The 15,427-nt window shown below is 41.5% G+C and overlaps 1 protein-coding gene across 1 annotated transcript in view; it reads left to right on the top strand.

Moving 5' to 3' along the window:
* The window catches only part of LOC149470821 (sodium channel protein type 2 subunit alpha-like), a 257,204-nt gene that overhangs the window by 111,257 nt on the left and 130,520 nt on the right, over positions 1-15,427 (top strand). The window contains exon 2 of the mRNA XM_089660265.1: positions 6,330-6,650. Coding sequence (XP_089516391.1) covers positions 6,384-6,650 — 267 coding nt within the window. The 5' untranslated portion in view covers positions 6,330-6,383. The remainder of the gene's footprint in view (positions 1-6,329; positions 6,651-15,427) is intronic.

Here is a 15,427-nt window from a genome sequence, read left to right as displayed (position 1 = left end):
CTAAGCCACTGCCTCACAATTAGCAACAGCGTTGTCATCCTGCCGTGTACCCCTCTCCATTTGGACATGGAGCTATATACCTGATAGGCAGCCAATGTCTAACTGAAGGAGTGTACATAGTAGGCTGGCAATGTTGCTCATAATTGTGAAGCAGTGGCTTAGCATTGTCAGCCTCCAAAAGGGAAATGGTTTTACTGGCAGGATATGCAGGTTATAGACTTGCAACAGTCACAAATCTGGGCCGTGGACAAAGGGGTGCCTCCAGTCCTTCTGTACAAGCTAGCAGGGGGGCCCAGGCAGCGGCAGCTAGGCGAATAGGATGTGAGTAGGGAGGATGATCGGCATGGCGGTGGATAACTGGAACTGATCCCCTGTATGGCTCTCTCTACTGCAGCTGAAGACTGACTTCTTCTCTTCTGCCTCCCGCTGGCTTTTAGCTGCTGCAGAGAGAGCCATACGGGGGATTGGTTCCAGTAATTGCCCCATGCCATACCCATCACCCTTCTTGTATACCATACATTTCCCCCTGCTGCCCAGGCCCGACTGTGTGCCCCCTATCCCCGCAGTGCTGCCAGCTTCCCTTCTCTCCTTCCCCCCGGCTGCTGCAAGTACACAATAGGATCCTTCTGAATGTAGAGTGGGGGAAGGGACCAGTAAATATGACACATTTACCAACCCCTTTCTTTCCTGAGTTAACACAATGAATGATCGCTGGTCACTCACTGTGCCCATTCATAACTGAAGCATAGTAAACTGTGTTTTTTTGGTGGTGGTGGGCTGTCAGGTAGGCTGTATGGGGTCCCTTGGTTTCTAACAGCAGCTCTATGGAAGTGTACTGCATTCACCTGGTATTCTGAGGCTACATGCACACTTGAGTGTTTGCCCAACTCTTCTAAATACTTTTTCCTCTGGCAGGAGAAAATCAGCGTAAAAAAAGTGCCTAAAACTGTATTTTGCATGTGCTTTTTGGTATTTAGACGTGTCAATGATTGAGCATTCATTCATTCCTTTGGCTAGAATATTCATTTATTCTAGCCATTGAAATGAACACTCTAGTGCTAAATGTGCCTAGCGTCTAGGCGCGTTTAGGCGTTTAGGGTGTTTTTCTGTCCAAACGCTCCTCCTGAATGCACAGGTGATAGTTTTTTTCTGCTCTTAAACTCTCCTGCCTCTAAAGGCCTGTAGACACCTACAGTATGTGTGCATGTCACATCAGGTAACATGGAGGGGCATGCTATCATTTCAAGATACATTTATCAGGATACATTTTTTGTGAGAGTGGTCCTTTAAGTAACTATGTAATCTGGAATTGTAATTGCGTTATAAACTTTAAAAGAAATGAAGACCAAAATAATTATACAATGTAGGAGAGGCTAAAAAGATGAGTATTGTAATCCAGTTCACAAATATGAATTAGTCTAACACACGTTTGCATTAAATTAGATGCAAATTACAGGCTGAAGGTTTTGTTGTCATATTTTTATTGCTTTTTAGAGCCATATGAAGCACAGAACATGTTGATTTTTTTAAAAGTGTTTTTGATTGGGTTTTATAGTCTACAGGAAAATTAAATGCGACTTTGTATTATGATTCATCAGGTTTTGTGCATTCTTTTGTAATACAGATTATATTTGTGTTCATATTGAGTGGTTGTTCATTTTAAGGCTTGGTTCACACCTACAGGTACGGTCGAGAGCACGCATGTTTACCTGCGTCCCCAAGCGTCGTGTGTAGGGTAGCCTATTAATTGCAGTGAGCTGTCCTACACGTGAAAAACACAAAAAAGAAATCCCTGACTCTTCCAAATATGTGTTGCTGCACCATGTGGTTTGGTGTGCACAAAAACACGTGTTAGCACAGGTGTGGTGTGCTATTACCAATTATTGAAATCACTGCATCTGCCAAAGGGAAATACATTTCTGTGTGTGTCAAGAAAGCACACAATTTTGTGCACTTTCTTGACATGCAAAGGTGTCAACCAAGCTTTAGGTTCAGTTTCTTATATGTGTGATTGAAAAAAAAATATAGGAAAAGAAGGAAAAGATCATTATTATTATTACACAGAATTTATATAGCGCCAACAGTTTGCTCAGAGCTTTATAATATAAGGGGAGACAATACAGTTCAATACAAGAGGGATAAAATCACTGTATGTGCTTGAACCATAAGCCTACCATTATATCATTTTTTATTAGATGCCTGAGAATTAAAGTGACGCTAATTCTCCAAAAAATAATCTATATACATCCACTACTTAATGGCCCTGTGATATTGTTTCATGAAAATGTTTCTGTGTTTCTGCCTCTTTGTAACATCCTCTGTGAGCTGCTGAATCTCTTGCTTTCCCCCTCACTTCTGATTGTTTGGAACGAGCAGTGCACATTAGTTGCGGTCATGTACACTGCTCGTTGCACACTACAAATCCCATAGCCTATAGTCTCGTCAGTGAGCAAGAGAAGGTGCCTACATTCCTACATAACAGGAAGCTGGATCACAGCAAAAAAAAAAAAAAAAAGGAATTTGGAGGAGGCTGAGAAGAGAACAATAGAGGGTACTATTATAAATTAAGAATATATACTTAAAGGAGTTCTTCAGTCATGTGTTGAAAAATTAAGTCAGCAGCTACAAAAACTATAGCTGCCTACTTTTAATAATAGGACGCTCACCTGTCCCAGGATCCAAGCTGTCCTTACCTGCCTGGTTTCTTCACCAGGCTTCGGTCCCCCGATATATTAACTGTGGGCATGCAGCTATGACTGCTTATGACTTCACAGTTGGCTGCCCACTGCGCATGCGCAAGCCGTTCTGCGATGCTTGAATGATCCTGCAATCTTCTTGGACTCTTGACATGTCCCTGAAGGCTGTGAGTGAAGGGGGGGGCAAACTCCAGCTCGGATCGCCAAGGCGATTCCTCTGAAAGTTGGTGGAGGGTGGGTACCTGTCAAAAGCAGGTACCCACTCCCCCCCAAAAAAATAAAGTGCTAAATGTGAAGGAGGAGGGGGGTGGGGAGGAAGAAGAGCTGAACTTCCCCTTTCGGGTGAAATTACGCTTTAAAGTTATTTTTTAAACCAGAGTTTGGTGTCACTTTATATCCCTTAATGGTTGCTTGGGGGGTGGGGGGAGTAAAATTGTTGTCAGTAGTTGAAAAGTGTAGACTTCTCAATGCATCAACTGCACATCCACATAACAAAACCAGACCCTCTGCTTTGGTACACAGTTTTTAAAATATATGTGAACCCTTACCCAAACCATTCAGTTTAAAATAAAAATGAAAGGCAAAACGTATGTATGTGTGTGCATGTACATATATATATATATATATATATATATATATATATACACACTGCTCAAAAAAATTTAAGGAGCACACTTTGAAAACACATCAAAATTATCAAACTACAGAGGACTGAATTCAAAGATATCCCCTGAAAATCAAAGTGAAAGAATTATGCAGCAGGCTAGCCCATTTTGCTGAAATTTAATTGCAGCAACTCAAAATGGTACTCAGTAGTTTGTATGGCCCCCATGTGCTTGTATGCATGCCTGACAATGTCAGGGCATGCGCCTAATGAGACGACGGATGGTGTTCTGGGGTATTTCCTCCCAGATCTGGACCAGGGTATCACTGAGCTCCTGGACAGTCTGAGGTGCAACCTAGCGGTGTCAGATGGACCGAAACATGATATCCCAGACGTGTTCTTTTGGATTTAGGTCAGGTGAGCGTGGAGGTGATGTAATAGTGTCAGTTCCTTCATCCTCCAGGAACTTCCAGCATACTCTCACCACATGATGCCATGTATTGTTGTGTACCAGGAGGAGCGCAGGACCCACTGCACCAGTGAAGGTTCTGACAATGGGTCCAATGATTTAATCCTGATACCTAATGGCAGTCAGGGTGCCATTGTCTAGCCTGTAGAGGTCTGTGCGTCCTTCCATGGATATGCCTCCCCAGACCATCACTGACCCACCACCAAAATGGTCATGCTGAATGATGTTACAGGCAGCATAACATTCTCCACGGCTTCTCCAGACCCTTTCACATCTGTCACATGTGCTCAGGGTGAACCTGCTCTCATCTACGAAAAGCAAAGGGAACCAGTGGCGGATCTGCCAATTGCGGTGTTCAACGGCAAATGCCAGTGAACACAGGGCCCACTAGAGGACATCGGGCCCTCAGGCCACCCTCATGAAGTCTGTTTCTGATTGTTTGGTCAGAGACATTCACACCAGTGGCCTGCTAGAGATCTTTTTGTAGGGCTAGAGTAACTACCTGTATTTTGGAATCTCCTCCATGCTTTTGAGACTGTGCTGGGAGACACGGCAAACCTTCTAGCAATGACACCTGGAGGAGTTCTACTACCTGTGCAATCTCTGTAGGGTCCAGGTATCGTCTCATGCTACCAGTAGCAATACTGACCCTAGCAAAATGCAAAACTAGTGAAAAACATTCAGAAAAGATGAGTAGGGAAAAAAATGTCAGTGGCCTCCACCTGTAAAACCATTCCTGTTATGGGGGTCATCTCATTGTCGCCCATCTAGTGCACCTGTTCTTAATTTCATTAACACCAAAACAGCTGAAACTGATTAACAACCCCCTCTGCTACTTAACTGATCAGATCAATATCCCAGGAGTTTCCTTTACTTAATGCTATACTCTGATTAAAAAGTGTTCCTTTTATTTTTTTTGAGCAGTATATATATATATATATATATATATATATATACACACACATGTATCACAGTATAAATACCTTTTTTATAAGTGATCAAATAATCTCTGTTCTCGGCTGCATAAGAGCTCGGAGAGGTGGTGATGGAGAAACAACAGTGTGCTGATCTTCCCAGTCAATGGCTGTGTATGGGGGTGCTTGTCAGCACATGTCTGACTATTGGGGGACAGGCAGGCTGTGATCCCAGCACAGCTAGAGAACTGACCACACTGAGATGGATCTGCTCTCATGCCTAGAATGGTCAGTCTCAAATAGGATATCAGGGGGACTGATCACCAGGTATTTCACACAAAGGAAGCAATACAAAGAGAACAGGATACGTTTTAACACAAGTACATGGTACAACAGACACATATAAGGAAAATTAAATGTTGCGGTAGCATATGAACATTAAAAAAGAAATGAAGTTGGAAAAACAGCAAAAAAATATTAGAGCACATACAATTGCTACACAAGTCACATTGCAATTTAATGTCAATAAAAATGACCTTTCCTTTTCAGTCAGCAGAGCTGTAATTTTCTGTACAATTCAATACAATAGTAACACCTGGAGGCATTCCATACACCATTGGTGTACGGAACGCCCCCCAGAAATGACATTCCTACTATGATTGGCTCACTGATTTTCCTAGATGTGTGAACTAAGATACAAGTCAGATTTTAGACATTCTCTGCAGCAGAAATCACTTAGCGAGGAATGTGTTTTTTTTCAACAAGTTAGCACTATAGGGGTGGGTGCACACAGTGGGGCCTAGGCAGCAGGGGGGAAATGTATGGTGAACAGGAAGGGTGATGGATGCGGTGGGGGACAATTACTGGAACCGATCCCCTGTATGGCTCTCTCTGCAGAACCTGAAAGCCAGCGGGATGGAGGGGAGAAGAAGCCAGCTTTCAGCTACTGCAGAGAGAGCCATTCAGGGGATCAGTTCCAGTAAGTGCACCCCCCCATTTTCCCTCCGCTGTGTTGATTACCCTCCATGCCGACATACGATTCACCCACTTGCCTGTGCCCCCCTGCTGAGCTGGGCTCCATACAGGAGGACTGGCAGTACCTCCTAATCCATGGCACTGCACATAGAAAGCCCTTGCTATGGGGCCACAAATTTTGCCTCAATTCCAAATCAGGCTGTGTGCATCCATTTACACACACTGCGTGGCTCAGCCCTGCACCCCACTCTCTGCTCACAGGATTTGACTGACAGCAACAGGAGCCAATGGCTCCAGCTGCACTCATCCACGTTTGTCAGATTGGGGAGGGAGTAGAGAAGACCGGCAGACAGGCACAGCGCTGGATCGATACAGTACTCTGGTAAGTATTTCAGGGGGGTGAGGGTTGCAGGGCATAGTAAGTAGCAAAACCTTACCTTGATGCTGGGAATGCAGCATTTTACCTTTGGAACCACTTTCACTTCCAATCCAAAAAATTAATGAATGAGAAATGAATGAATATATGTTGAAAATGTGTCTTTTCCTGGCTTGCGTTGCTTCTTACATGAGTGAAGTTTTATTCCCTTCTAGCCCTATACCTAATTTCATGTGTACTGTATGTTTCTTTAGCTGACCTGGCTAACATTGAGATTCTTTCTCAATTATTTCAGAATTCCATTATGAAAGGAGCAAAGCAGTAAATTTAAAAGGTGCAGGATGAAAAGATGGCGCAGGCACGACTTGTACCACCAGGACCCGACAGCTTCCGCTATTTCAACAGGGAATCCCTCGAAGCTATCGAGAAACGCATTGCAGAGGAGAAAGCAAAGAAACCCAAACAAGAGCACAAACTTGACGACGACGATAATGGCCCCAAGCCAAGCAGTGACTTGGAAGCGGGCAAAAGTCTACCATTTATATATGGCGATATACCACCTGGAATGGTGTCAGAGCCACTGGAGGACCTAGACCCATATTATATGAATCAGAAAGTAAGTTCTACCTAACCATATGTAGTATATTAGGATTCACTTCCAAGGTAAAATATCAAGGTTGTATTTGTTGTTGCATGTGTAGAGAAATGTTTATATTTTATGAATGCAAATGAAATGATATATTTGTATCTGCTGATAGTGAAAAACCCTTACCCACTAAACTCACCACCCCTCCAGTGGTGCCATGTTCACAAGCTCCCTTGCCAGTGCCTGCATCTTTGCCTGGCTTTCTTCCTTGTTCATGATCTTCAGCCATCTTTATCAGCCATGTTGGGATGACGTAACTATCGCACATGTGCAGCAGTTCATTCATCCTGCTAGATGCCAAAATCATATGCTGATCTGTGCACATGCAGTTCAGTGCCCATATAAAGGCAAACAAACCGGTGAGAATCCTTTATTGCAGAAAAGACAATGAAGTTGATTTACTAAAACTGGAGAGTTCAAAATCTGGTACAGCTCTGCATAGAAACCAATCAGCTTCCAGTTTTTTTTGTCAAAGCTTAATTGAACATGCTGAAGTTAGATGCTGATTGGCTACCATGCACAGCTGTGCCAGATTTTGCACTCTCCAGTTATAGCAAATCTACCCCATAGTATGTATTTTGCAATACAAAGCCTGCCTGGTCACCCATTTTGGATTTATGGCTGGTTCACACCAGATGCTGACCAGCACATTTTTAATTTGCATCAAAGATGCATGCAGAGTGTTTTCCATGTATTAAAGTGGCCCTAGGTCACACCAATGCCGTGCGTTCCAATACAGTCAACAAGAGTAGAACGTGCTGCATTTTTTCTGTATGGAATGCATCTGGAACATGGAAAAACAAATTAACCTCTTCCCGCCCGGCCTATAGTAATATGACTTGCGAGATGCTATACTGACTGGAAGTCATATGACTCTGTGATGCATTCTGTCATTTGCTATGTCCACCACACACAGTAGATGACAGATCAGTGTACCGGGCCGCTGCCAGTACCATGTGGTCTTTGTGACCAATCACAGCAGATCACATGGTAATGGTACACAATGAATGGATTCCATTTACAGCCATTCATTGTGTACTATTGTGTTGATCTCTGTAATTGCTCACAGTGATCACGTGGCAGACAGGACCAGTCACAGTGCATCTATACCATGTGAGAGCTGTGACCAATGACAGCTTCATAATAGTACACACTGGATGAATGGGTCTCCTTCATAAAAATGGTTGCTTATAACAGTGATATTCACTGTTAAAAGCAACTGTAGTGTGTAAAAAAAAGAAAAACCTGATCACCTTCCCACAGTAGTACAGTGTCACTATTATAACACTGTATTGTTCTGGTCATGTGTATGTATGTAAAAAAAAAAAATTAAAAAAAGGAAATAAATAAATTGTAATAAAAAAGAAATACATTTTAAAAAATTGAAAACAATTATTATTATTTTTACATACTGTCACCAGTCAGTTATATGATGATGGTGTACAGTAGGTAAAAAAAAGTTTTGATTTTTTTTTCTAATTTCTTTATTTTCCACAAAATTGTGCAAACATATTAAAACTATTAAAACTTCAAAAAAACTCATTATGCCTTTTACTGAATACCTTGGACTGTCTACCTTCCAAAAATGAGTAATTTGGGGGTATTTGTACTGTCCTGGCATTTTAGGGCCCCAGGAAATGAGATAAGCCTTCAGTATATCAGGATTTGCCATTTTTCAAATGTATACCATAGTTTTCCTACAGACTAAATGATTTACACTGATTTATGTTAATTTTAGCAGAGAAATGTAGCAGTATACATATTGGCCTACATCTTTGAAGAAAGATTATTTATTTGCCAAAATTTTATAACAGACACGAAGAAAAACTGTTGATAGACAGCACAAGTGAATCTATAGTCCCAATTCAGTCCAGTAGCTGTTTTCTATTCCCCCCCACTGCTGTGCACTGTCAATCAAAGGTAAATTAGACCTAAATGGGATCTAGGTTCCAAGTTCCCCATAAGGCTCTGCCTACCTATTGACAAGTAATTTCCCAAATATGGGCATTACCATATTTTGGTAACAACATCACCAGTAGCCCAAAACCTTTTGTTTACATTTTTTTTTAGGGTTGGGAAAATACCAGGCAACAGCTGAATGGTGCCGAGAATGCAACCCTGTGCTGGAGACCATCACATACATGACAGCTTCCCAGCATAGACGTGACTTACTCTAAGTGTTAAAGTGGTTGTAAAGGCTCAAGGTGCATGAAGGTAAAATCCTGTGTGCAGCAGTGCCCCCACCCCCCTCAATACCTGAGCCCCATCGCGATCCATCGATGTGCACAACAGCCTTGGCTGCCACTGGTCTCTGCCTCTTCATTGGCTAAGACAGCAAACGGTAGCTAAGCCATGGCACCATGTGTGAATGGACACACGGAGCAGTGGCTTGGGAACACACTTGCTTGGGTGCTCCCATAACAAGCTGCTTGCTATGGGGGCACCCGACAGAAAGGAGGATCCTGGAGCGCCAGCAGGGGACTTGAGAAGAGGAGGATCCAGGCTGCACTGTGTAAAACCACTGCATGGAGCAGGTAAGTATAACATATTTTGTGTTTAAAAAAAATAAAAAGAGCCTTTAGTATCGCTTTAACACTAGAAATTCTGGAAAAACCCTCTGCACACTGCTATATAGCCTTTCCAGCAAACATTGCAATAAAAAATGGGGATTTTTAGTTGACATATACTGCAATATATGTTTAAGCTGGCCAACTGCGTCAAAATAATCCTTTTTGGCCAGTCCTACTCTGCTCTGCCAATGCAAATGCTACTGTGGACAAAATGGCAAATGTACACACTAACATTTGTGTTGACAGAGCAGAGTAGGAGTGAAGTGAAGAAGCAGCCTTCCCTGCTAAACGCTGTCCCTCACAAGCGGGTTCCTCTCTAGGGGCGGACTGACAACTCATGGGGCCCCCGGGCAATAGGGGATCATGGGGCCCTTGTGTCCTCGCCCTATGAAAAAGACAATGAAAGGTACCAGGGTCATCTCATGGGTCCCCCTACTGACCCCGAGCCCTCAAGCAGTGCCCGAGTGCTCAAATGGTCAGTCCGCCCCTGTTCCTCTCCCTCCCACACACTTGCCAGAAGCATGCGAACATGATATGGGGTCCCTTATTGAAAAGGTTACCTCACCCAAGATGTCCTCAAAGTCTCTCGAGAGTTTAGGGTTCAATGAGACTACCGTCCTTCTTCAAGGCACTGTATGGAATCTCTAAGGGACCAATTTCCTTACAAGATTCTCCTTTCCATGCAATATTTTCATCAGGCTACCCACAGATATGAAGGCTAACTGCACCTGCCTACATATTAGTGATCTATGAGGAGATTGAAAAGGTGAGTTGAGGATTAACTTGATAGCAAATAGATTAGCACTTCTTGAAAGAGAGGTCAGGAATGACAGCTTCTATATTTTCCTTCACCGCAGTTTGGTTAGAATTTGTCTAGAATAACCTAGTAGGGGGTAAGAACACCACTTTTTTCCCCGTGCTCATAATATGTGATTATAGTTCATTATTTTTCACAAGTTGTGACCTTTTAGTAAACAGAAAGTGAAGCTCACAGGAAAGAGATCATGTCTTTGTGATGCAGCAATGCACCATATACAGTATATGAAATGTCTTCTGATTTTGCTAATACTCGGAAGGGAATCACTACATTTTATCAAATAGGACTGTCTGACTTGGAGGAGGACATAATAGAATTATCTATATGGAGTGTCCTATGCCTTATTCAGTAAAGATTTTGTTCCTAAGGCAAGTCATAAGTTATGCAATTTTCTTTCCTGCAACCATGGAGTTGATGGTGTTGATAGTGGAATTCCTCCCGCGGCACTATTGTTTTCTCCCAGGGGAGCAGTCGTCCCTGCAAGGAGAACACAATAATTACTGCTAGTTCCTATAGCAGTGGGCAGTAATCACATGTTACAAATCTGGCAGGCTGGTTGTATCTTAGTCCATCGATAGATCGACTTGGGTGCAATCATCCTGCCTGTAGATGGATTGAATCTTGGCCGGTCCTGGCTGAACCGGCAGAGATTCGGTCCATCAATGGCCGGCTTAAGTGTAACAACCCATAGCAAACAATAGGAATCCAGTTTGTACTGGTAGATTGAATTTTGATTTATTACTATGGGTTACTTTACATAAGAATCAACACATGAGAATGAAAACTCATTGAATAGGGCTTGTTATGTGAAGGAGTATATGTAGTCATGTCCAACACTTTATTACAGCTGATCTGCACAATTGTTTCTGAGAAGTCACAGAATCAGAATTTGTATTCATGTAAATGTTTATTGTGCCAGAATCCTCCTCCCAAGTTCACGTCTGAAATGTTACCTTGGCTGGTGTGGCAGACTTTTCTCAAAACATTTAAAAAACTCAGTTTTATTGTTGCCCAAGAAGGGATATCCTAAATAGAAATCTATGGCTGGAACAAATTTTACAATTTCTAGAACCCTGAGCTGCACTTTTATACGGATAAATACAGTTGTGCTCAAAAGTTTGCATACCCTGGCAGAAATCATGAGATTTTGGCATTGATATTGAAAAAATTGCTGATCATGCCTGAAAACGTCTTTTATTTAAGGATAGTGATCATATGAAGCCATTTATTATCAAATAGTTGTTTGGCTCCTTTTTAAATCATAATGATAACAGAAATAACCCAAATGGCCCTGTTTAAAAGTTTGCATACCCTTGAATGTTTGACCTTTGTACAGACACACAAGGGGACACCCACAGGTTAAATTGGCAATTAAAGGTTAATTCCCACATCTGTGGCTTTTTAAATTGAAATTAGTGTCAGTGTATATAGTAAATACAAGATACTGAGTCATGGGGAGCAGAAAATAACTGTCAAAAGACCTGCGTAACAAGGTAATGGAACATTTTAGAGATGGAAAAGGATATAAACAGATATCCTAAGCCTTGAATATGACGGTCAGTACTGTTCAATCACTTATTAAGAAGTGGAAAATTTGAGGAGCTCTTGATACCAAGCCAAGGTCAGGTAGACCAAGAACGTTTGCAGACACAACGGCCAGAAGAATTGTTTGAGATAAAAAGAAAAACTTACAGGTAACCTCAGGAGAAATACAGGCTGCTCTGGAGAAAGACTGTGTGGTTGTTTCAAGGAGCACGATATGACGATACTTAAACAAAAATGGGCTTCATGGTCAAGTTGCCAGAAAGAAGCCTTTACTGCACCAATGCCACAAAAAAAGCCTGGTTACAATATGCTCAACAACACCTTGCCGCACCTCACAGCTTCTGGCACACTGTAATCTGGAGTGACAAGACCAAAATAAAGTTTTATGGTCACAATCATAAGTTCTATGTTTGGAGAGGGGTCAGCAGCAACAAGAATACCATCCCCACTGTAAAGCATGGTGGTGGCTCACTGATATTTTGGGGATGTGTGAGCTCTAAAGGCACAGGAAATCTTGTAAAAATTGATGGCAAGATGAATGCAGCATGTTACACTCTTGGACTTTCCTGCATGCCAGTCACCCTAAGCACAAGGCCAGGTTGACCCTCCAGTGGTTACAGCAGAAAAAGGTTCTGGTGTGGCCATCACAGTCTCCTTACCCTAATATTATCGAGCCGCTCAAGGGAGAATCTAAAAGTGTAGTTCATGCAAGATGACAAAGGCTTAGCATGACCTGGAGGCATTTTGCCAAGATGGGCAGCTATACCACCTGCAAGAATTTGGGGCCTCATAGATAACTATTACAAAGGACTGCACGCTGTCATTGATGCTATAGGGGACAAGAACAGAACTAAAGGAATGCAGACAGGGGTCACTTTATTTATTTACTAAACCATAAACATGCAGCGCCTAATATACCATGAAAATAGTACATACAAGAATAACTTCAACCAGAAGGAAGGAAAGAAAGTCCCAACACCAGCTTGTGTCCAGAATTATTCAACCACGACATCACAATGGTAAGCCAAACCTCTTACCAAATGTTAAGACCCTCAAATTATTATGTACTCCTAGGTGTCCCGGCTTTCCAACACTTTATCCACATCCAAACTTCTAGATCCTTATTAGGTTGATAATAAATTAATCCTTCCCATCGGACTCTATAGAGATTAACCTGGGAATGTCATTAGAAGAAAGGAATATTCTTCATATGAAGATTAAAAAAAGGCTTCCCTAGTGAAGTACATTTAAAACAACACATTTATTTAAAGTTTTAGATTCACATGAATCCCAATGTTAAAAGTGCTTGTAAACAGATCAGTAAAATGGCGTCATATGTCACAGATCCTGCCCAACGTGTTTCATCATAAATTGCCGTTATCAGGGGTGTGGTGAACAGACAACAACACACTATATATATCGTGGAAACTGGAAATCAACATTCCATCAAAAGGAAGTAAATGGAGACTGGAAGCAAAAAGTCTCAGCTTGCTCTCCAAACCTCTCATGGGGACCATATATAATAAAAACACAAAATAAATATGCGTTGCAAAGAGAGGAAGCAGAAGGACAGCCATAAAAAAGTGCCCTCAAATGCGTTCCGTCTAATACAGACAAATTGGCTTTTGGGTACTAATTTCAACCAAAAGGGGTGATGATAACTCCCTTGACAGTACTATTGTGACTACTACTTAATTTAAGGATACTGACTGTAACAGTTTTATAGACCACGTTAGTTGTCATCATCCCTCTTGGTTGAAATCAGTACCCCAAAGCCAATTTTTCTGTATTAGGCGGAACTATTCACTTATAAGTGATCATTATAAACAGGCTGAGATTGTGAAATCTAGATTGGTTGACAAAGGTTATGATGTGTTAGAGTTGGATAAAACCATTGCAGAAATTGGCACTCAAGATAGCAATGTGATGTTGGAGGAAAAATTAAAAAATAATGGCGGGTGACTAGTGACACCTTTAAATGTGCTTTTGTGACCACCTACTCTCATCAACAGCAAGAGGTCAAAAAAATCTTCCATAGACATTGGAAGGTTCTTAAGAATGATAAGATTTTAGTCCCTTTAGTTTATAGAGGAGTATCTTCTTTACGATTACATTTGCCTCCTAATGTGATAGATCCCCCAAAAAACATACTGTGTTCTATGATCTTAAATGTTTCTTTCCCTGATGTGAATGTGTGGTTTGTCAATGTAATAAAATCAAGGATAGATGGATCTGTCAGTTCCGTTCAGAGGTGTCATCTAAATTCTATCAGATTAATTATTTTATTACGTGTTCCTCCACCAACATAGTATATTTGATTCAATGTCCATGCGGGTTGCAATATGTGGGCCACACTATTAGGTCTATGCAGGTGCTGCTTAAGGAACATATTGTTCACATCAAACGCGGTTTCCCTGGACATAGTGCTCGAAAAACAATGCAAAGATATATAATAAGAACCTTAAGGGCACCAGCTTTCTTTCAATTGATAAATCTACTCCTGATTGGAAGGGAAGTTACATTAATGTGAGATTTCAAAGCTGGAGACCCATTGGATTTATGAGAATAAGTCTTTTACTCCCCAAGGAATGAATATAGAATGGGATGTCAATAGTTTTATTCATAACGCGTAATATTTTTTCTTTATATTTCATAAAATTTTTCATAATTGTTTTTATTTTTATACGTTTGATATTTTTTTATTTTTTTCCCATGTATCTAATTTATGATATGGTAATGTGTCTTTTCATATGTCTATTTATTTGTATTTTAATGATTTTCCACTAGGGGGTGCCATTTTGTGTCCGGATGTTATCGTATGGGCAGTGGTATGTTGAGAATCTTTTCTCCCTGCTGCTGGTCTTTATGATTACTTCCCGGACAGTCCTGGTTAAGATTGGAAAGCATTTGGGGTACTTTTGTCCTGCCGTCCTTCTGATTCCTTTCTTTGGGACGTATATTTTATTTGTGGTTTTTTATTATATATGGTCTCCATTAGAGGTTTGGAGCGCAAGATGAGGCTTTTTGCTTCTGGTCTCCATTTACTTCCTCTTAGTGAAACGCGAGTTGATTTCCAGTCTCCAATAGAAACCAATCATCTTCCAGGTTTCATTGCCAAAGCTTCATTGAACAAGCTGAGGTTAGAAGCTGATTGCTTTCTATGCAGAAGGGAGTCTGATTTTGGACTCTCCAGCTTTAGTAAATAAACCCCAATCTGTCCATCCATAGACTTCTATAGACCTGCGGGTTTCAGCGAACAATAGGTGATCCAACCAGAATTTCTCTGCCCCACCCCCCCACCCCCGGAGTCTTCTGGGACATGTACCAGGTCCCAGAAGACTGTGGGACAATTCACAATGTGCAGCAAAAAAGATCAAGAATATTTCAGTGGTAAATCTGGCTATACATAGCTCGAAATTTAAACTATGTGTGGCCCTTTCGCAACCATCTGTCTCAACTAAAAAAAATTGTGGGAGCCAGATGGAAAATTGTTGGCTGAACAGTGACTTCATCCAATCAGACGTAGTCACTGTTTGGAGATTCCTCTATCCAGGTCATTTAACTTGGAGGACAAATGAGCAAGAGAAAACAAAGTATGTATGGCTAGTTTTGCTTTTGTCTTTGTTTTCATGAAGAGAATCCAAAAAATCTTCAGCATCCAGGATGCTTTCAGTTGTTTAGAAGGCTACGTTCCACTTTGCATGCTGTAATTCCACCCACAAGCCAATGTGCAGAACAGTACAAAGTAGTGGCGGCTGGTGGAAGCACTGCATGCAGTAGGGGATGCAACTAGAAGTGTATAACTCCAAAGGTAA

The sequence above is a fragment of the Staurois parvus genome, unplaced genomic scaffold, assembly GCF_062004578.1.
Source record: "Staurois parvus isolate SC_StPar_1 unplaced genomic scaffold, SC_StPar_1.0 ptg000031l, whole genome shotgun sequence".
Taxonomy (NCBI): domain Eukaryota; kingdom Metazoa; phylum Chordata; class Amphibia; order Anura; family Ranidae; genus Staurois; species Staurois parvus.
The sequence above is the reverse complement of the archived record's forward strand: the minus strand, read 5'-3'. Positions and strand labels throughout refer to the sequence as shown.